The following is a 20,627-nucleotide window of genomic DNA, read 5'->3' as shown; positions in this document are numbered from 1 at the left end:
CGTGGTAGGTTTTTAAAATTTTTAATCCTGTAGCCATTACCCAAGCCAGCATTTCCTATAGTCCGGCCCTGTTGTGAGTGCTTTTTCCTAGATGAGTTTACTTAATCTTTGTAACAGCCCTACAGGTAAGCACTATAACTGTCCCCATTTTACAGATGAAGAAACTGTCACGGGAGGTGCAACGGCAGAGCTGGAGAGCAGACCCAGGCAGCCTGGCTCCTGACCTGGCTCCGAGTGGGACTAGGGACTGGGAGGGACGGGCGGAGAGAGCGACGGGGCGGGCAGTGGTAGCTCCAGAGGGCAGAGGTGCAGGTGTCCTCTGGGGAAGTCTGGCTGCAAGCCGAAGCTGGAGCCTCGGCCTGGCCTGATGAAGTGACTGCTACGTGTCAGCTCCTGGGAGCCTCCACGGAAGCCAGCTCCTTTCATCACATTTAATGGCCCATAGAAAACGGGCTCGCTTTCCTTTCTCTGTCATCACCAGCTATGGGGCTCCTTCCTGCCTTATTTATTTCCCTAGGAGGTCTGTTTCTCGGCTCTCGCCCTGATGGCTTCTGCAGGTGCGTGAGCGCTGTTTCCCCATCAGGCTGTGGGGCCACTGCTGCGTTCAGAACCCAGCCGGAGGCGACTTCGGGCAGCCGCGGGGCCGAGCCCCACCTCGGAGCCTGACCCACGGGCTTGATGGCAGCAGCGGCCGTTCGGGACCCCAGCCACCACGTACTGAAGGCTGCCGTGCGCCAGCCCTGTGCTTGGCGCTGTCTGGGCCTTCTCTTACTGAATCCGCTCAACAACTCCTTGAGGCAGGAACGAGTTTTCGCAGCCCCATCTTGCAGATGAGGAAACGGGGTCCAAGATCACTGGGCTACCGTAGAGGCGGGAGTCGGGGTCAGAGGGAGCCAGGCAGTTTGCCCTCCTGAGCCCAGGGTCTTAGCTGCTCTGCAAGAGAGGTGCCTTCAAGTTATTTTGTTTAGTTAGTTAGTTAGTTAGTTAGTAATCTCTACACCCAATGTGGGGCTCAAACTCCCGACTCCGAGATCAAGGGTCGCGTACTCTACCGACTGAGTCAGCCAGGCGCCCCACAAGTTCTTTTAGTCTCCTTGAAGCTCTTATCTATCCAGAAATCTCAATTATCTATTGTTTGTATTGTGCTTTGGGCCATATTCTCATGAATCCTCTTGACACTCCTTTAAAAGGTAAGAAGCCCTTATTTTGCAGAAGAAGAAAATGGAGGGGTCACCGGCCCTCCAGCTCTTCCTATCCTTTCCACGCTGTGACTTGGAAAGGGAACAGGGTGTTACGTTCCCTGGGAGAGCCTTGTCTTCCAAAGTGCTGGGGTCAGCCAGTGAGATCCATTGATCACCTGCTGTGAGGGCTGCAGGGGAGGTGGAAGCTGTGACCCTTCCGGGGTTTACAGAGGTTCATCTGTGCTCTTGTTCTCTGGAGCATTCCATGTCATGCCCTGTCCCCCTGGCAGGCAGAGGAACTTAGGGCAGGGAGTCCAAAGTCCTGAATTTCATTCTCAACTCCAGCACACACTAGCTGCGTGTTCTGGGGGCACAATCATATTGTCACTCTTGGCCTCAGTGTCTCATTCTGTGAAATGGCCTCACCAATTCAGTCCCATCTTCCCTGGGTGTGCTGAGAGACTGAAATGAAAAGAATTTGAAAACAATATATTAAGACCACTGGTGTGACAGCATGGTTGTGGTGGCTATAACCTCCAGAATGTTCCTGAATCTTCCCCACTGCCTACCTTGATCCGGCCAGGACCACTGCAGTAGTTTGCTAACTCATCTTCCAGCTTCCCCTCTTGTCATCTACCCTCAATGCAGCAGCCTGATGGATCTTCTCAAGATTTAAATGGGACCTTGTCCCTCCTCTACTGTAAAGCTTCCAGTGGCTTCTTCACACACACACAACGCAGTGCTGGCTCCCCAGTCCGGCCTGCACATAGCTTTCTAACCAGCCTTACTCGTCCTCTCGAAACTTGCTTCCTACTTGGCTTGCCCTCACTCTAGCGCTGCAGTCACACTGGCTTTCTGTCTTTTCCTCGAACATTCCGAGCTTGTTCGCACCTCAGGGCCCTTACCTTTGCTGGACGCTTTGCTGGTGCGCACTTACCTACCTTCTGTGTTCCCATGGCTGGCTCCTTCCTGTTTCTCTTAAATGCTCCCTCCCCGAAGGGCTGTCACTCCCTGCCACATTTCCGATTTCAGTTTGGTCCTAACTCTTCTCTGTAGCTTTACTTGCCGTGTGCATTTAACTTTGGCCTGTTTATGTGTCTTCCCACGCCTGGACCTCTTGTTCTACAAGGTCAGGGACTTTATTAACTTCGTTCCCCCAGCATCTGGCAGAGCCCCTGGCACATAAAGGTGCTCTGTGGTTATTTGTTGAATAAATGAATAATAGTAGCAGGGTGGTCCGGAGCAGCCCTTGCCAAAAAAGAGTGGCCTAGATAGATAAAAACTGCAAAGGAATTGGTGTTGACTGATCAAAAAGCAGTTACGGGGTACTTTTGTAAGTTGCCAGGTGCTCTCTAACAGTACGGGTGCAGGAGAAAAGCAAATGTCTGATCTCTTGGATATGGGGGTTAGGGGCCCACTATAGAAATCTGCAAAATCATCTTGCAAGGCGGGTATATCATGAGCTCCATCCCCCGAATGACAAATCCAAGGCTCAGAGAGGTGCCCTCAAAGCTAGGGTGGGGCTGTGCTGCGATTGGAACCAGGTCCCCCAGAACCCCTGGAGACAGAGTTGTGGGTGTGAACAATTCCCATGCATTGCGGCCCCCAAGTAGCTATGAGCAGAAGACAAAGTAAAAGCGGTTTGTAAGCAGAGGGCTGCAGGCGGGAGGGTTATGCTCTGCCGCTTACTCTTGGCTTGGCTTAGAGTGGGGCCGTGGGGGGGGGGGGGCTGAGGGAAGTTTCCTGAACTTTGGTTTCTGTTCAAGGTAGCTAAAAACAAACAATCTGCAAGTTGCCGAGGCCTGTGGGCGGTCCATTTCTTGTGTTCATTCCTTGACAGGTGGTTTCTGGTGGAGCCTGACCTGGTGCCTAGGGCCTCTAGCTTTCTTCCTCAGCAGCTGGGTGGCCTTGGGCAGGTCAGAGACTCTCCAAGCCTCACTTCTGTTTAAGACTTTATCTATTTATTTATTTTCAAGCCTAGCTTTTCTGTGGAAAGTGGGGATAATAGCACCTGCCTTTGAGATTATGGTGGGGATATAACATGATTCCTTAGGACCGGGCTTCTAAATTGTCTCTGCACTGCAGACCCATTGGGCAGCCTGGGGGAGCCCAGGAACAGCCTCTCAGAATACTGGTTTTATTATTTGCTTATTTATTTATTTATTTAAGAGATTTTATTTATTTGAGAGAGAGGGGGCATGAGCAGGGGGAGGGACAGAGGGTTAAACAGACTCCCCGCTGAGCCCAGAGCCCGATAACAAGGACATGGGGCTAGATCCCAGGATGCTGAGATCATGACCTGAGCCGAAATCAAGGGTTGGACGCTTCACTGACTGAGCCACCCAGGTGCCCCAGAATCCTGTTTTTAAATGCATAAAGTAAAATACACAGGATTGCGGAGGAAACCAGTTCTCCTGAACCGTGGCTGGGCTCTTCTATCAGTGCACTATAAAACAAGATCTGGCAGTGAGTCTAATACAAGCACCATGATTTTGAAGTTGTAATGAGCGTGAACAATATTTTGTTGTGCGGACAGTAGCTGAAATGTGACAGGGAAAGAGCTACGATTTCTAGCACGACACTCCTGCAGCCTATGGCTTGCATTCGTAATTAAAGGGAATGCTAAGTACCAGGTAGGGGTTAGTGAAAAGAACTTGTAAGTGTTTTTTCCTATCCAAGTTCATGGCCCCCTGAGTTCTTGCCATGGTCCACAGATTCAAAACCGTTGCCGTAAGAGGTGCATGACACCCAACACATAAGCTCCAGAAATGAGCCAAGACCCTCCCTCGACCTCCTTGGATTAGAGTTCTTAGGTGGACAGACAGGGTGTACCAAGCCTGTGGGGTAAGGGATAAATGCTGACCTGGGATTCTGACAAGTGAGGTCAAGGACAGCAAAATGGAATCTTTGCTGGTCTCTGAGCAAGCTGTCGAGGGCCTTGTGAGTCAGGAGAAGTGTCAGCCATCTTTGGAGATGACGTAACCTCAGGTAGTGTTCATGCAGTGTGTGGCAAGTCTGCAGTCCACACTGACTGCTCCTTTTCCATAAAACCTGGGGTAGGTGAGGGCCAGGCAGGTGGAGTGTGGGATGAGGCTGGAGGCAGCTGGTGGGGATGGGGAGGAAGCACCTTTGAGTTGGGAGGTGAGAGTGTGTGGGCTCCAGAGCCCAAGTGCCAGGGCTCAAGTCCCCACTCTGTCACTTACAATCTGTGTGACCCTTGGAGGTTAGTTCACCTCCTTGTGCCTTGGTCTCCCCATCTGTAATATGGGCATGATAATAGTACTTTCTTATGGGGTGTTGTGAGATTTTTTAAAGATTTATTGATTTATTTGAGAGAGAGAGAGAGGGAGAGAGAGAATGCATGAGGAGGGGCAGAGGGAGAAGGAAACTTTAGCAGACGCCTCGCCATACTCAGAGCCGGGTGCAGGGTTTGATCTCACAACCCTGAGATCATGACCTGAGCCAAAACCAAGAGTCAGACGCTTCACTGACTGCGCCACCAAGGGGCCCAGAGAATTAAGTATTATATTTATTTATTTTTTTTAATATATTTTATTTATTTATTCGACAGAGATAGAGACAGCCAGCGAGAGAGGGAACACAAGCAGGGGGAGTGGGAGAGGAAGAAGCAGGCTCATAGCGGAGGAGCCTGATGTGGGGCTCGATCCCATAATGCCGGGATCACGCCCTGAGCCGAAGGCAGACGCTTAACCGCTGTGCCACCCAGGCGCCCCTAAGTATTATATTTTAAAGCTCTTTGAACTATGCCTGGTAGGAGAAAAAGCTTAATAAAGGACTGAAATCAGCATCTTTACAGTCCCCGTGTGCTGCCCAGAGATGATTCACATGCAGCTTCTGCCTTCACAGAGCTCGTAGTTCCGGGAGAGATGGGGCCGTAAGCACACACCATCGGTGAACTAGGGCGAGTGCAATGGTTGTGGTGAGCCTCGGGTGCTGCGTTAGGGTGGGGGTTGGGGAAAGAGTCTTCCGGCTAGAGGAGCCACCTCAGCTGGGCTTTAAAGAAGCACCAGGCGCTAGCCAGGGTGGGCAGGAAGCAGTGGGTGTGAGGGTTGTTCCAGACAGAGTGGGTAGCTTGGGTCTGACATTATCAGAGTGTAACCTTCCAGGCCAGCCATGGGGCTGGAGGGGAGGCCAGGCGCTCCCTACAGTGCTGCGTGCCCGCGATGAGCAGCTTGGCCTTTGTCCTTCTGGTAGTGGGTGTCATGAAGGTTTTGTTTGTTTTTCAACTTTTATCCACGGGAAGTAGCAAAAATAGTACAAAGAGTTCCCTTCACCCAGCTTCCCCTGATGATGGCATATAGTGGTTGTACGGGATCAAAACCAGAAAGTTGGTATTGGTACTTAGGAGCCTATAGCCCTTACTCAGTTTTCACCTTTAAAAAAGAAAAAGCCGCATTCATCAGTGTGTGCGCACGTGTGCACCTGGAAGGGTTTTGAGCAGGGGAGTGACATTGACATACGTGCTGGACAAACATCTTCGACCAGCAAGTGGCAGCAGATTGGAGGGGGCTTGTCGGAGGCTGTTGGCAGGAGATGCTGAGGGCCTGAGAGCCGTGGTCATGGAGGTGGTGGGAGGAGCTGCAGAGTGGAGAACTGTTTCGGAGGTAATGGTGGAAGGAACTGGCGACTGAGAACAGGATGGCAGTTGGAGCTGTCACTGGAGTTCGGGGGAAATGGAGGAGGAGGAGGAGCACGAGAGATGCTGCTGAGTTAAGTTTGGAACCTGGGAAGTTGGAGGAGCACCCAACTGGGATGGGCACCCGGGAGAACTTTCTGGGCACAGAAGTATTCAGGCTGGGTCTTAACGGATGAATAGGAGTTGGCTAGGTGCGTGTGTGGGGAGAGGGCATTCCAGGTAGAGGGCTCAGGATTTGGAAAAGCATAGAGGTCCTAAGCAGCCTGGGTGTTGGACATCTAGGTAGCACCACTCAGAGAGTAAGAGACATGAATCTGAAATATTGGGGAGGGGGCGAGCCTGGCAGGAGGAACAGATTTGTGAGTCATCGACATGACTCATGAGATCATGAAATGTAAGAGCTCATCTGGGGAGAGCATGCAGAGTGAGGAGAGCAGGAGCACTGTCCCTTAAACGGAAGCTCGAATGCATTGGTCTTGAGACCTGGGCAGAGGAAGAGGAGCCCCTAACAGACAGAACAGGACCGATCAGAGAGGTGTGAGAAGGACCTGGCAGTTGCAGCTGAGAGTCCTGAAAAAGGCGAGTGACAAACTGTCCCTCTTCTGGACTCAGCAACCAGGAGGTCTCTGGGATGGAGAGGACCCTTGGCAAGCACCTTTGGTGGAGTGGAAGGGGGGTTGCTGAGATTTGGGGAGTGGAGTGGGAGGTGAGGATGTAGAGACAGTGTAGACTACTGTTTCATGAAACGTGACCAAGAAAAGGAAGAGAGGTTGTACATTATTCAGAAGGGGATTCAGGATCAGGGGAGGGAATTATTTGGGGGTGGGGCAGACTGGAGCATGAGGACAGGTTGAGGAGTCCTAAGGCTGAGTCTGGTTGCTTAATGGGCAACAGAGATGGTGATGCGTGTGGGCCCCAGGGCCAGGCTGCCAGGATTTAAATCCCAGCTCTATCATGTGCCGGCTGTGTGACCTTGGGGAAGTCATGTAACTTCTCTGTGCTTCTCTTTTGTCCTCTGCAAAATGAGGATGACAGGCTGTCTCACAGGGTGTGCTGAAAAGTAGTATGTCTAAAGAGATCATGACATGCCGAGAGAGAGAGAGAGAGAGAGAGAGATCATGCCAGCCCCTGGCACATGGTAACCCCTCAGCAAATGTTAATATTATTACTTGATTATTTCAGTGTCCATTTTTCTCATTTATTCAACTCATTCATTCTTATCTATATAATGCCTGGGTTGGGTGAATTGATTCATTGGTCCATTTCTTTTACCACCATTTACGGAGCACTTGGTTCTGCACCAAGCACAGGGCCAGGCATTGAGATTTTGAAGAGGCTGGCGCAGTTTCTGCCTGGTCTGATGAAGATCTGAATCTCTGAAATCCTGTCAAAATCAAACTCTTCTCAAAAGTGGAGGGGGGGAGAGAAAAAGAAAAAGTATGCTTCCTTCATGGTTTGCAGGTCAATGGTTTGGTCTTTCTCTTGGGAAGAACGGCCCATGACACTTGGGCAGACCTGGGAACACTGGGTTTGAAAACAGGCTACTGGTTCCCACTTGGCCTCTGCCCTACCAGGTTGGTCTCAAGTTAGTCATCTCATTTTGTATTTTAGATTACAAGGTTAATACTTGCTCTGTGCAAAAAATCCAAATAATGCTGAGGTCCGTAAAGCAGAAAGTGTTCTGTGTCCTGTTGCCCCTTGGCAGACCCCAGTCCCCAGAGAGAACCAGTTAAATTGGAGAATATCTTTCAGACTTCCTCTTGATGTAAACACACATTGCACACAGATGTGATCATACAATACAGAATGTTCTGGAATCTGCTGCTTTTTTTTCTTTCTCAACTATGAATGGCGGCATCCCGATGACAAGGCATATAAATAGATTCAATAGCTGCATTGTATTCCATGGAAGGGTGTACTTTAACTCAATGGATTGATTCTCTACTGGTGGACGTTAAAGTTCCTTCTAGTTTTTCACTCTTAAAAAAATACATCCCGTACAAATATAACTGAGTGCTTGTACAAGGATTTTAGTAGATTAAATTCTTGGAAGTGAAGTTTCTGGGTCAAAGGAAAGGGCGCTTTATCATGTAGAAGGCTTTTGGCTGCAAGTAACAGAATTGCTACCTCAAAACGGGCGTTTATTACAATCTCAGGTGATAAATGAGGCGGAGCAGTCCCAGGATCAGCTAACTGAGGGGTCAGAAATGTCATTCAACACCTTTGGTCTGTCTTTCCGCTCCGCCATCCCCAGTGCGTGCATCTCACTACCTGCTGTCATACAGCGGCAGGAAAGGAATGATGGCTTCTGTCCCTTTTGAAGTGTGAAGAAAACCATTCCCAGAAACCCCTTTGCTGACTTCCTCTCCTCTCTCATTGGTCAGGATGATGTCGCGTGCCCTTGCCTAATCCAATCACCGGCAAGTAAAAGGACCATTATGATTGGCTGAGTCCAGTGCAGGGCCAGCTGAGTGACTGGGAAAGGAACAGGCTGGGGGCTGTACTCGGGAGAATGAAGGGCAACTGGGTGCCTTGTTCTTTTTGGTAGATGTTGGCAGTCCGCGCTCTCTGTGTGCTTGCCGCATTGGAGAGTGCCCATTCCTCGGCCTGCATTAAGCAGGCTTTCCTCTCACAGTAGTCGCAGAGATGCCAAGTGGAGTCTTGTTTATCCTGCGGTTCAGTGAGTTCGAGTGTCTTTTCTTCATGATTCACAGTTCCTGTGGATTTCCTGTGTATGTTCTTTGCCCCTCTTGTTAAGTTATCATAATGATCATACAATAGCCATGGTTGATATTAAATGCTTATTCTGTGCCTGGCGTCTCATTGAATCTTCACAACAATGCCGTAAAGAAGGTATTAGTATCCTTGGGGCGCCTGGGTGGCTCAGTCAGTTAGGCATGGGACTCTTGATTTCCGCCGGGGTCATGAGCTCGGGGTGGTGGGATCAAGCGCTGAGTTGGGAGTCCCCACTCAGTGGGGTGTCTGCTTCTTCCCTTGCTACTCCCCCATTCACGTGCTCAGGCCCACTCTTGCTCTCTATCAAATAAATAAATAAGTAAAATCTTAAAAAAAGAAAAAAAAGGAAGTAAAAGAAGGTACTAGTGTCCCTGTTTTAGAAATGAGGGAAGTGAAACACTAGAAATGTAGCGACTTGTATACAGTTAATAAGGAACAGGGCTTGGATTTGAACTCGCTTGTGAACGTGGGTATGTGGTGACATACTGTGCTGACGTGCTGAGGGGATTGTTTCCTGTTGGTTCCTTAATTCATGGCTATTTCTGGGAAGAGCCATTTGAGGTAAGTTCAGCTTGAAATTCCCAAATTATAAGAATATGGACCTAGAGTAGGGGAGAGGGGACTGCCCTGCCTGGTGGTGGAATCCTGGGGAGACTCTGGCCTGTTTTCTCCTTGGACAATTTCCTTCCTTCCTTCCTTCCTTCCTTCCTTCCTTCCTTCCTCCCTCCCTCCCTCCCTCCCTCCCTTCCTTCATTTTCTTGCACTTTTTTCTTTAAAAAGAGATAAATTTTGTTTGACTCACATGCTTCTTGCTCTTCTCCCATGTGCCCTGACCAAGCATGCCCCATCCCTATCCTCACCCTCAAGGAACTCATCTCCCTCTTCAGCTGAGAACAAATGCTCTCTTAACCACTGTCTCAGTCTGCTGGGGCTGCCACAACAAAATACCGTAGACTGAGTGGCTTCAACAACAGAAACTTATTTTCTCACAGTTCAGGAAGCTAGAAGGTCAGGATCAAGGTGCTGGCAGATTCAATTTCTGATGGGAACTCTCTTCCTGGCTTGCAGATGGCTGCCTTCTCCTTGTGGCCTCATCTGACCTTTCCTCCCTGTGTGGGCAGGGAGAAAGGAAGAGCTCTCTGGTGTCTCTTCTAATAAAAACATTAACCCTATCAGACCATGGCCCCACCCTATGACCTCATTTAATATTAATTACCTCCTTAGAGGTCCTATTTCCCAAACAGTCATAATGGGGGTTAGGGCTTCAACATATGATTTTGGGGGGACACAAACATTTAGTGTATAAATTCTGCCCCTTGCCCCCTCAAATTCATGTTCTTATAATATGCAAAATGCATTCATTCCATCCCAAAGTCTTAACTCATTCCAGCATCAACTCTAAAGTCTTAAGTCCCAAGTCTCATCTAAGTATCTGAATCAGGTCTGGGTGAGATTGGAGGCAGATTCATCCAGAGTAAATTCCTCTCCAGCTGTGAGCCTGTGAAACCAGACAGGTTATGTGCTCCTGAAAAGCAGTGGCGGGACAGGCATAGGATTGACATTCCCATTCCAAAAGGGATCAGTCAGGAAGAGGAGAGCGGTGACGGGCCGAGCAAGTCTAAAACCCAATGCGGCGAATTCCATTTGATTTAAAGGCTTGAGAATCATCTTCTTTGACTTGCTGTTCCTCCTCGCTGGCCCATCAGGGTACAGCACACCCTCACAGCTCTGAAAAGGAATCGGTGGCCCCTACAAAGGCAGTTCTGATGATCTGTGACTCAGGGTCAGACTTCCCTTTTCTTGAAGGATAAAGCATGTTTGCTTCTAAATAGCTCTATGGTCCGGTCCTGTAGAATTCGGGAAGTCCAGCAGCGTTCCTGCGTTCTGTCATCCAGTTTTCTCTGTCCCCTCTGATTCTAAGTGGTAGTGTGTCTGCTGGTATAATCCCATCTCTATTTCTGACTTCTGCTGCTAGCTGATTCGATATGTGGTTCATACCCATACTCATCTCCTTATCCAATGGTTGTTCAGCCACATCCTTAGTGTTCTCGTCAGGACGCGCTTCCTCATTTTTTGCAATATGGATAGGCTGAGAATTTTCCAATTCTTCAAGTTCTAGTTCCTTTTGTTTAACAATTCCTTCTTCAATTCATCTCTTTTCTCTCAAATTTTACTATAAGCAGTAAGGAGGACCCATGCCACACCTTCCATACTTGGCTTAGAAATCTCCTCTGCTTAGGGGCGCCTGGATAGCTCAGTTAGTTAAGTGTCCGACTCTTGGTTTTGTTTCAGGCCATGATCTCAGGGTCATGGAATGGAGTCCTGTGTCGAGCCCCGCGTTGGGCTCTGGACACAACATGGAGTCTGCTTGAGAGTCTCTCTCTCCCTCTCCCTCTGCCCCTACCCCCACTTGTGCTCACTCTCTCTCTGTCTGAAATAAATAAAATCTCTTAAAAAAAAAAAAAAGAAATCTCCTCTGCTAAGTAACCATTTTCATTGCTTGCAAATTCTACCTCTCACAAGAAAATGGAACACAATTAATTAATTTTTTAAAGTTTATTTATTTATAATCTCTATACCCAACATGGGGCTCAAACTCACAACCCCAAGATCAAGAGTCGCATGCTTGGGGCACCTGGGTGGCACAGTTGGTTGGGCGTCCGACTCTTGGTTTCAGCTCAGGTCATGATCTCAGAGTCAAGGACTCAAGCCCCACATCAGGCTCTGTGCTCAGCACAGTCTGCTTGAGACACTGTCCCTCTCCCTCTGCCCCTCCCCCTTCTCTCTAAAATAAACAAATAAATAAATCTTAAAAAAAAAAAGTGCCACAAGCTTTATTGACTGAGCCAGCCAGGCGCCCCACTAGAGCACAATTTAGCCAAGTTCTTTGCCACTTTATGACAAGGATCACCTTTCCTCCAGTTCCAATAACCTGTTCTTCATTTCCATCTGAGGCCTCATAGGAACTGCCTTTAACTTCCTTATTTCTACAGCCATCCCTTCATGGCAATCGGGTTTTTCTAGCTGCACCTCAAATCTCCCTCAGCCTCCGCCCATCGTGCAGCTCCAAAGCCACCTCCATATGTTTCGGTATTTCTTGCAGCAGCATCCCACCTCTTGGCCAAAAGCTGTACTAGTCTCCTCAGGCTGTGGGAACAAAATACAGGATCGGAGCCCCACCCTTATGACCTCATTTAACTTGACTTCTTAGAGGCTCCATCTCCACGTATAGTACTGTTGGGGGTAGGGCTTCAGCGTATGCACTTGGGGGGAGACAAAACATTCAGTTCCTGACAACCACGTATTAAAACGTTCCTTCCGGAGGAAGGAAACTGACAAGGTGGGAAGGGTGTGAGCGTTAGGTGCTTGCTGAGGTTGGGGGCTCTTGCTCACTTGGCAAGTTGTTGTTGTTGTTTTAAGATTTTATTTATCGACAGAGAGAGAGAGCGCCAGAAAGCACAAGAGGGGGGAACAGCAGAGGGGGAGAGAGAAGCAGGCAGGAAGCCCGAGGTGGGGCTCGATCCCAGGACCCTGGGATCACGACCTGAGCCGAAGTAAAATGCTTCACTGACTGAGCCACCTAGGTGCCCCTACTTGGCACATTGTTAATGAGGCTGTCCGATGCCCGTCTCCCCAGGCCCTTTGAACCCGGGCTCCGGGATCACTATGTGGCCTTGAAGAAGTTTCCTAGCCTCTTGGAGCACTATTTTCCTGCCTGACAGGGTTGTGGCGAAACTTAAATAAATCGCGTTTATTTAATGATGACTCATTTTCATGTAGGACAAAGCCAGACAGAAAGCTGCTTTTTTGTGCAAAACCTCCTGTGCCTTCTCATCTTACAGTCCTTGCCCCGCCGACGAGACCTCATGTATGGTCTTCCCTGCTAATCTCTCTGAACGTCCCTTTCTCCACTCTCCGCACTGCACACCCATGCTGCGCCATCCACACTGGCCTCGCTGCTCTTCCTCAAATACACCAGTCTCTACCTCAGGACCTTTGCACTCACTGTTCCTTCTGCCCGAACACTTTTCCCCACATGGCTTGCTCCCTTCCATCATTTTGATCTCTGTTCAAATGTCAAAAAGCCCTTCCCTGAGTCCTCCATATAATTATAGCACCTGTCACTCTATCACCTAATTTTTTCCTTCTCCGTGTGTATCCTTCCTGTGTTCCATTATGCATTTATTTGTCGTACCTCTCCTCCACCAGAACAGACACTCTGAAAGAGGAGAGATTTTGTCACCTTTGTTAGTTGCTAATACCCAGGGCCTAGAACATTGAAGGAATCCCTTAAGGGCTCGGCACAGGTGGATGGCTGGCTGGCTCCATTGAAGCTTCTTTTTCTTCCATGTTGTAACAGTGTCCCTGCAACCTGGTTTCCCTGCTAGACGGTGAGCCCTTCGAGGGCAGGGATTTTGTTTCTGTCATGGCCGAGTCCCTGCACCCAGAGCAGGACTTGGCACGATGGAAGAGCCACTCACATTTAATGACAGAATTGAGGGCGTGGTTGTGCTTTGCCCACTTCCCCCAGCTCACCCAGGGCCACTGTCTGGCAGCCTCTCTGGTTTTCCTTTCCAGGCGGTGTGCTTTCTACTTTACCTGCCCTTCCATCTGGGTATCTGGCACTTAGCAGGTGCTCTGTAGCTTGTTTCCTGGGATGGGCACAGCTGGGCAAAGCCAGATATGGTACCAGACTACGCAGCTCTTGGGCTGGTCTGCGCCCCTCCTGTCATTAGCAAGGACCACTGGAGCTACCAGCAGAAGGCCCTTCAATCAGAGGGAGGTAAGCCCAGTATCCGGTGCATGGTAGGCACCCAGGAAATGTGGGCTTCCTTCCCCTGCTGCCACGTGACCCTCTGGCTTTCTCTTGGCTGTGGGCCAGGCCTACTGGCCGACCCCTGTTGGCAGCCTCGGAGCGGATTGGGGCCTGGGCTTCCCCATCATCGTAGCTGGGCAGATTGTGGGATGCCACAGGGAATTGGGGGGTTCAGGTCAGGCTCAGTGCACGTTTTTGGACAGGTGTCCTGTAAGGACTGTCCCTTCTCTCCCGAGGTACCCAAGAAGCTTGTCATTCTCCTTCACATCCAGCTCAAGGAGCACCTCCTGCAGAGCCTTGCCTGGCTTCCCCCAGCGGACCCACCTCTCCTTCCTCTCCGTTCCCAGGCACTTTGCACCCACAGCTAGCCCGTGCTGCAGCTGGCGGCTCACCTGTCTTTTCCCTCCTACTGGACCAGGAGTTCCTTGAGGGCGGGGCTGGGGCTGAGCCACCAATTCACTCTCTATCTCCCCAGCGCCCATGCCTCACACCGAGTAGGAAGGTCATGGATGTTGATTGGACCGAATTACGCCCTCGCGTCCTGGAGCTCTCTCTGCCCTTGGCACAGAGGAGACTAACTCAACAGTATGTTGCGCGAGTCAGAAAAATCTTCCCCGAGGAGGGGCCATGGAGGTTTCCTCTGCATCCTGGGCCCCAGTAAGACCTGGGCCTCCAGCTTGGCGTTACTTGGCGTTAAGGTGAATTTTAGCAGTGGCTATACTCACTGGAGAGGGCGTGTTTGAAGGCCTGAGGCATACACTGCTCTACTGGGTATCCCTAGTTTATCATGGCCAATCTTGCCCTCGGCGGCACTCTTTCTTTAAGCCCCGCTGGGGCCCAGCCCCGGGGGGGGGGGGGGCAGCCCTACCAACCTACCAGCCTGGCAGCATTGCTTACGAGATGAAGTCTATTTGCCCACCCTGGCCTAGGGCCTTTATGCTCAAGAGAATGACCCTAGCATGGTGGATACTAGACCCTAGAACAGGACATGGGAAGAAGCATAATATTTTCACGACTTCTGTGTGAATTTCACGACTTCCCCTGAATCGCCTCACAGACACACCTGCATTTTCTGGGCCGCGAGTATTCACGAGCACCAGGCACAGCCTTAGGGGCCTAGGAAGTCTACCAAGTGGTTCCATCTCTACTGCGCCTTTGAGGAGGGAGAACAGCAGCATTTTTACTGACATAAAGTCAGTAGCTCCAGGCCTGGGCCCCTCGTGCTGGCTGAGCCTCGCTTTCCTGGTCTCTCAGATGTGGGTCCCAGAACGGCCCAGCCCCAGGGGCGTCAGTCAGGATCAGATAAAATGTGGGAGATGACAGGGGTTTCATAAACGATTGAATGCAGCCTGCCAGAACGCCCTCCTTCCCTGACACCAGTGAGCCAACTCCTATTCACCCTTCAAAGCCCAATTCAAATGGGGTCCTCTTTGTTTTCCAAGTGTTTCCACTTTGTTGTACCTCATCCCAGCCTCTACCACAGCAGTCTGGTCTGGTGTGGGGTGGAGGTGCCAGGATATCCTTTCCACGTCTCTAAGCAGGTGGGAAGAGCTGTGTGGAGGGTGGGCACCCCGGCCTTCTCACCTGTGTCTACTGGGCATAGAGCGGATATTGAATTGAATGCCCAGCATAGGAATTCTGATCCAAAAGTCACTATTTGCTAAGTGCCTGCAATATCCCAGCCCTAAAACCAGTGCCTTCTCTGTCCTAATCCTGTCGGTAGGTGCTATCTGTAATCTCCGCTGTGCAAAGCAGGAAACCGCAAATCGGGGCGGGGGTGGGGGCAGAGTAGTCTGCTCTGGGCTCCGAACCCTCTCCATCGTGCATGCACACAGCAGTGCTGCGGCTTTGGGATTTTGGTGGTCAGAGAGGGCGATTCACGCCAGGCCGCGTGAGGAGCCTTCTTCATACCTAGCCTGGCGCAGGGAATGCTTTTCCCTTGGCTTCAGGTTCAGACTTCAGAATCACCTCTTGGGATGGATGTGGGCAGTGCTTGTTTCTGTGAAGTCTGCTCGGACTGCAGGGCTGAGAGGGGACTGGAAGCACTGCTCTGACCGCTGCGGTTTTCTGAGAGAGCTACAGGCCGAGCTGGGCTTCGGGAGGGTGATAGGCCAGCTGTTCCCACAGGCCTGAGCTGGTGCGGGGAACCATGGCCAGCCGAAATAAAAACGAGTCATCAAGAGGCTCGAGGTGGGGGAGGGCAGGGTCTGATTGGAGGGCTCAAGAGCCTGCTGTGCCCCCACCCCTGCTGTGATGGCCTCAGGGAGGTGGGGGGCAGTGAGGAGGCTGGTCTGCTTGTCTGGGTGCTGGAAACACTTCAGGTGGTGGGGAGGGATGGGGCGGCACTCTGACCCAGGTCAGAGTGACAGGGCTTAGCGGTCATGACCCTGTGGTGCTGGCTGTCTAAGCCTGTGGGGGTCTGCCCCCCTCTCATAGGCCCCTGTGCTTGCTGGGCCACACTGCATGGTGATAGGTGCACCCTTGTCTCTCCCACCAGGTGAGACTCCCTTGCAGGGCCAGGACTGGGTCTCAGCCATCCATGGCTCCCCAGGCTCCCAGGAAATAGGATGGATGAGCATATGATGGTCCCGTTGAAGGGAGGGGAGAGACTCCGTGGAGGAGCCAGGCTTGGAAGGAAGGATGGAGTTTCCTTTAGAGGATGTGGCATCCTCTAAAGGCAAAAGCCGGGGGTCAGGAAGGCCACCACAGCCGGTTCTGCATGGGGGCCCAGAGGAGCGTGTGGGTGTGAGGGGGATGAGCCCTTGTTTCCCAGACAGGGAAGCTGAGGACAGAGAGACTAACCAAAAGGCGTGCTTGGCAAGGCCCAGGCAGCCCAGGGCCCTCACCGCCTGCCTCCTGCGGGAGAACAGGGTCATAGCTGTGTCCATCCCAGGAAACACTTGCAGGTTTTTGCAAGAGGGAAGAGCAGGGTTGATGACACGTGTTCCCGTGGTGGTTGGACTGTTGCTCCGCTCTAGGGGCTCTACCCCTGTTGTCTCGTGAATGCTCACGACAGCCGCAGCTGCCATCGGCCCCATTTTCCCCATCAGGAGACCGAGGCCCAAAGTCACACAGTCACACGGCAAGTGTAAGTGCTGGCATTCGCACCCAGGTCTGTCTGAGTCCAGAGCCCTGACCCCAGGCCCCGGCAGGGCAAGCAGATGTGTAGTGGGCACATGGCGATGGCCCAGGCCCTGCCCAGGGTGAGGCTCTGGTGTGAAGAGCACTGTTCTGGGAGCCTGAAGACTCAGAGTGGCTTCACCCCTCCCTGGGAAGGACTCACGGGAAGAACAAGATGCAGGGTACTGAGCTCCCCTGATCCCACATTCTTTTCTCTAGAGCCTCACAGCCATGCTTCCAGGTGGGGCTTGTCACCTGACAAGCTGCACAGAGGAGGAAAGTGAGGCCTAGAGCAACACGATGGCCAGCCCTGACCACACGGCATTGCACAGCTCTGAGTGTGGCCGAGGACATGGCATGTGGTCTGTCGGGGCTGTTTGCCTGCTCACTGGTCGAGTGATCTTGGGAAAGAAACATCATACTTTGTGCCTCACTGTCCTCATCTGTAAAATGGGTTAGTGACCCCTGCCCTTCTTACGAGACAGGATTGTGAAGACATGGTTGATGCAGATGGAAATAAAGAACAAGGAAGCGGGGTGCCTGGGTGGCTCAGTCGGTGAAGCGTCTGCCTTCAGCTCAGGTCATGAGCCTGGGGTCCTGGGATCAAGCCCCGCATCAGGCTTCCTGCTCGGCGGGGAGCCTGCTTCTCCCCCTCCTCCCTGCTCTTGCTCTCTCGCTATTTCTGTCTCTATCTCTCAAATAAATAAAATCTTAAAAAAAAAAAAAAAGAACAAGGAAATAAGGAAGTCTGGGACGGTATTAATTTGACACACTTGCTCCCTCCCCAAAGTAGCTGGGTGTTTTTCACACCTTTTTACATCTTGGTACCCCCGCCTGTGTCTGCACTCCAGCCCTCTGCTGGTGGCGCTCCCCGTTCCCCGGCACAGCCCGCAGTCCTCTCTTTGGGACCATCTGGTGGGGGAGAGAGCGAGGGCCACACTGTGGGGCAGAGCATGGCAGGGGCCTGTGAGTGGCCTGGACAGAAAGTGCTGGCTTGAGACCAGGCAGCTTCCCGCCCCCTTCCCGCTAGGTGGTGGGAGCCCCAGGCTCAGGTTCTGACCCAGGGGAAGGCCCGCATCCCTTCTGGGCTGCCACTGGGTGGGACAAGCTGACCTTCAGTGGGCCTTCTAATCCGTATATGGTGCTGCGGAAGCCGGGTGGGCTGTCTGGATCTGGCCAGGAGCTCCTGGCCCCCCCGGGGGGGGGGGGAAGGGCTTGCCCTAAAGGTACCTGACCCCGAGCTACTCTGCCTGAGCCTCCCTTCTTAGGCAGTTTTCACTCCCTGCCTCTCCTGAGCAGGTTCCCTGCGCACATTCAATAGCGTTCACTTGCTGTGTGTCATCAGGCCGGTCCTCAGCCTTGCTGAGCCTCTGTCTTCCTCATCCAGAACGTGGGAATTGGGACATTCCCTCCATCTTGCCAAAATGGGGCACACACTATGCCACCCGGCCACGCCGGCTCTGGGCGTATGTGGGCTGTGCGGAGGGACTGTTGGTGGTAAAAGAGGATGGCCTGGGTTCAAATCCGGCCTCGGGAACCTGCTTGCCAGCTCATGACTGGGGCTCCCTGAGTTTGTTTCCACCTTGGTAAAATGGAGACAAAATGACACCTGCCTCGTGGCATTGTTGAAAGATTCAAAGAGATTCTTTTTTTTTTTTTTTTAAGATTTTATTTATTTATTTGATAGAGAGAGAGACAGCCAGCGAGAGAGGGAACACAAGCAGGGGGAGTGGGAGAGGAAGAAGCAGGCTCATAGCGGAGGAGCCCAATATGGGGCTTGATTCCAGGACTCTGGGATCACGCCCTGAGCCGAAGGCAGACGCTTAACGCCTGAGCCACCCAGGCGCCCCTCAAAGAGATTCGTATACAAAGTGCCCGGCCCAGTGTGTGGGGCTACGCTGTAGCCATAATCATTGGCATCATCTTGCATTTTGTGTCTCTTCTCCTTGGACTGAGTTTGCTGGTAAAACAAGGTTGTCTTCTTGAACTTGGGGTGTCTGGTGCAGAACTGCTGCCCAAGCCATGTGTGAGAAAAGGCAGGTGGCCTCCAGGCAGCCCCCGGCCCATCGAAGTCACCGCACAAAACCAGAGTCCAGCGGGGCGTGGGCGTGGAGGATGGGAACCGTGTGGCTGGGTTCAGAAGGTCTTTGTAGGCTGTGAGATGGGCCACTACTCTCAGTGGCACCTGTGAAATGGGATGAGCGTGTGAATGAGAGAGAGCAAACAGTGGGGTGGGGACTGTGACCAGCCACCAGCCCCTGCTGACTAACCGATAGACTGCTCTCTCCCCCAGAGACTGATGGAGAGGCAGAGACGGAAGGCGGACATCGAGAAGGGGCTGCAGTTCATTCAGTGAGTGTGGGGCAGGCTCGGCAGGCTGGGCAGGGGGGGTCGTCTGACGGCAATGCCTGAGGCCCGCACAGGCCTCCTCAGCTCCCCCTTCTCTTCTCGCTAAGCCTTTGCTGCTCAGGCTCCCATGTGTGCGGGGGAGTGAGGAGGTGGGACGTGCTAGGAAGGGGCTGGGGGTTCTGGGGGAGAGTAGACCTTGAACTCCCTGTGCACACACACTCCCTGGCCCTGGGTACCCTTCAGTCCTGCTCCGTATATCATTTTACCCTCACCCTCCACGTATACTGGCACACTTCCTGTTAATTCTCCTGCTGGTCTGTGTATGTCTTATAACCAATCAATCAATAAGTCAGTTTCCACTTATTAAGCACACCTCTCAGGCTCTGTGCTGGGCCCTTCACATCCATCATCTTCTTAATCCTCACAACAGCCCAGTGAAGTAGGTGCTCTTATTTCTATTTTGCTGAGGCTCAGAGAGGTTAAGAAACTTGTTTAAGGTCACACAGCTGTAAAGTGATAGGATTCTAACCCAGGTCTGGCTGACCCCAAACCCACGTTCCTTTCCATTATTTGCCCCCCGAGTACCCACATGCCATGTATGGGGACTTTTTTCCATTTTTTTCCTTTTTTTTTTAATAATAATTTTTTATTATGTGATGTTAGTCACCATACAGTACATCCTTAGTTTTTGATGTAATGTTCCATGATTCATTATTTGCGTGTAACACCCAGTGCACCATGCAATATGTGCCCTTCTTAATACCCATCCGGCCTCGCCCAGTCCCCTACCCTCCATTTTTTTTTTCTTTACACACGAAGTATTTTTACTTTTTTCTTTTATTTCTCTTAAGTAGATCCCCAGAGGCACATTTATCATGGCAGTGCTGAAGTGTTAGCTGCAGGGCCCCTCACTTATGTGGTTCCTTTCCGAAGCCATGGAAGGCTCCCTGAGCAATTCTTTGTTTCTAATTTTGTGGTTTTTTTTTTTTAATGGGTCTTTTTTCTTAAATGGGAATCCCCACAAAACTAGGATTTACACCTATATGCCCTCATATCAACTCTCCAGTTTTGTTCTCTCACAGAGACCCAGAGAACACGGCATGCCTCTTCCCCACAGGCTGGGCCCCTTGCCACGCACGCGGTGTCCGCATGGCTCTGATGGAGCGCGTGCCGACGTTTGCACACTGTCCTTCCTCAGCCTGCTCAGGCCGCCGTGAGAGCTGTGGCCACTTTTCACTCCTCTCTGGGCCAGTCTCCTCCCATTTGGGGGAGGGCTTTGATTTGGGGGGACTGCTCAAAATTTATTCAGAGGCCCATTTGACGAACAAAGTGAACCTTGCAAATACTGTCTTTCCTAAGAATTCTGTCTTTAAGTCACTGATTTCTTAAGTCACTGGAGCTGGACCTTTGAGTCCTGCATCCTGGTTCCCCCACTTCCTGGGTGCTTCCCATACCTGTGAAATGAGATCAGCCCCTTCCCTCACAGAGTCATTGTGCTTGGGATAAATGGTTCCAAGGGGAGTTGCAAGAAGGTTTAGCAATAGGACAGCCTCCTGGGAACACATATGGTAGTCTCCTAAGGGATTGCTTTACGAGACAACACAGTAGGACCTGCTTCTTTTAAAATTAACTGTGTTTTCACATACAGACGTTGTGCACTAAGCATTTATTAGACACCTCTGGGCACAGAGCACTGTAGGACCATAAAGTGGTTTGCACAGGTGGGGTGGTGCTGGCCTGTGTGGAGCCTTGAACACCAGGATGAGGT

The 20,627-nt window shown here is 51.4% G+C and overlaps 1 protein-coding gene across 4 annotated transcripts in view; it reads left to right on the top strand.

The window, feature by feature from the left end:
• The window catches only part of ZC3H7B (zinc finger CCCH-type containing 7B), a 55,982-nt gene that overhangs the window by 3,387 nt on the left and 31,968 nt on the right, over nt 1-20,627 (top strand). For 3 of the 4 annotated variants that reach the window (XM_026479561.4, XM_026479559.4, XM_026479560.4), the window contains exon 2: nt 18,804-18,862. In XM_026479561.4, coding sequence (XP_026335346.1) covers nt 18,810-18,862 — 53 coding nt within the window. In that variant the 5' untranslated portion in view covers nt 18,804-18,809. Of the gene's footprint in view, nt 1-12,738; nt 14,089-18,803; nt 18,863-20,627 lie in introns of those variants that run through there. The other variant, XM_044392291.3, reaches the window with a different exon arrangement.

The sequence above is a fragment of the Ursus arctos genome, unplaced genomic scaffold, assembly GCF_023065955.2.
Source record: "Ursus arctos isolate Adak ecotype North America unplaced genomic scaffold, UrsArc2.0 scaffold_21, whole genome shotgun sequence".
In the NCBI taxonomy this organism is placed as follows: domain Eukaryota; kingdom Metazoa; phylum Chordata; class Mammalia; order Carnivora; family Ursidae; genus Ursus; species Ursus arctos.
The sequence above is the reverse complement of the archived record's forward strand: the minus strand, read 5'-3'. Positions and strand labels throughout refer to the sequence as shown.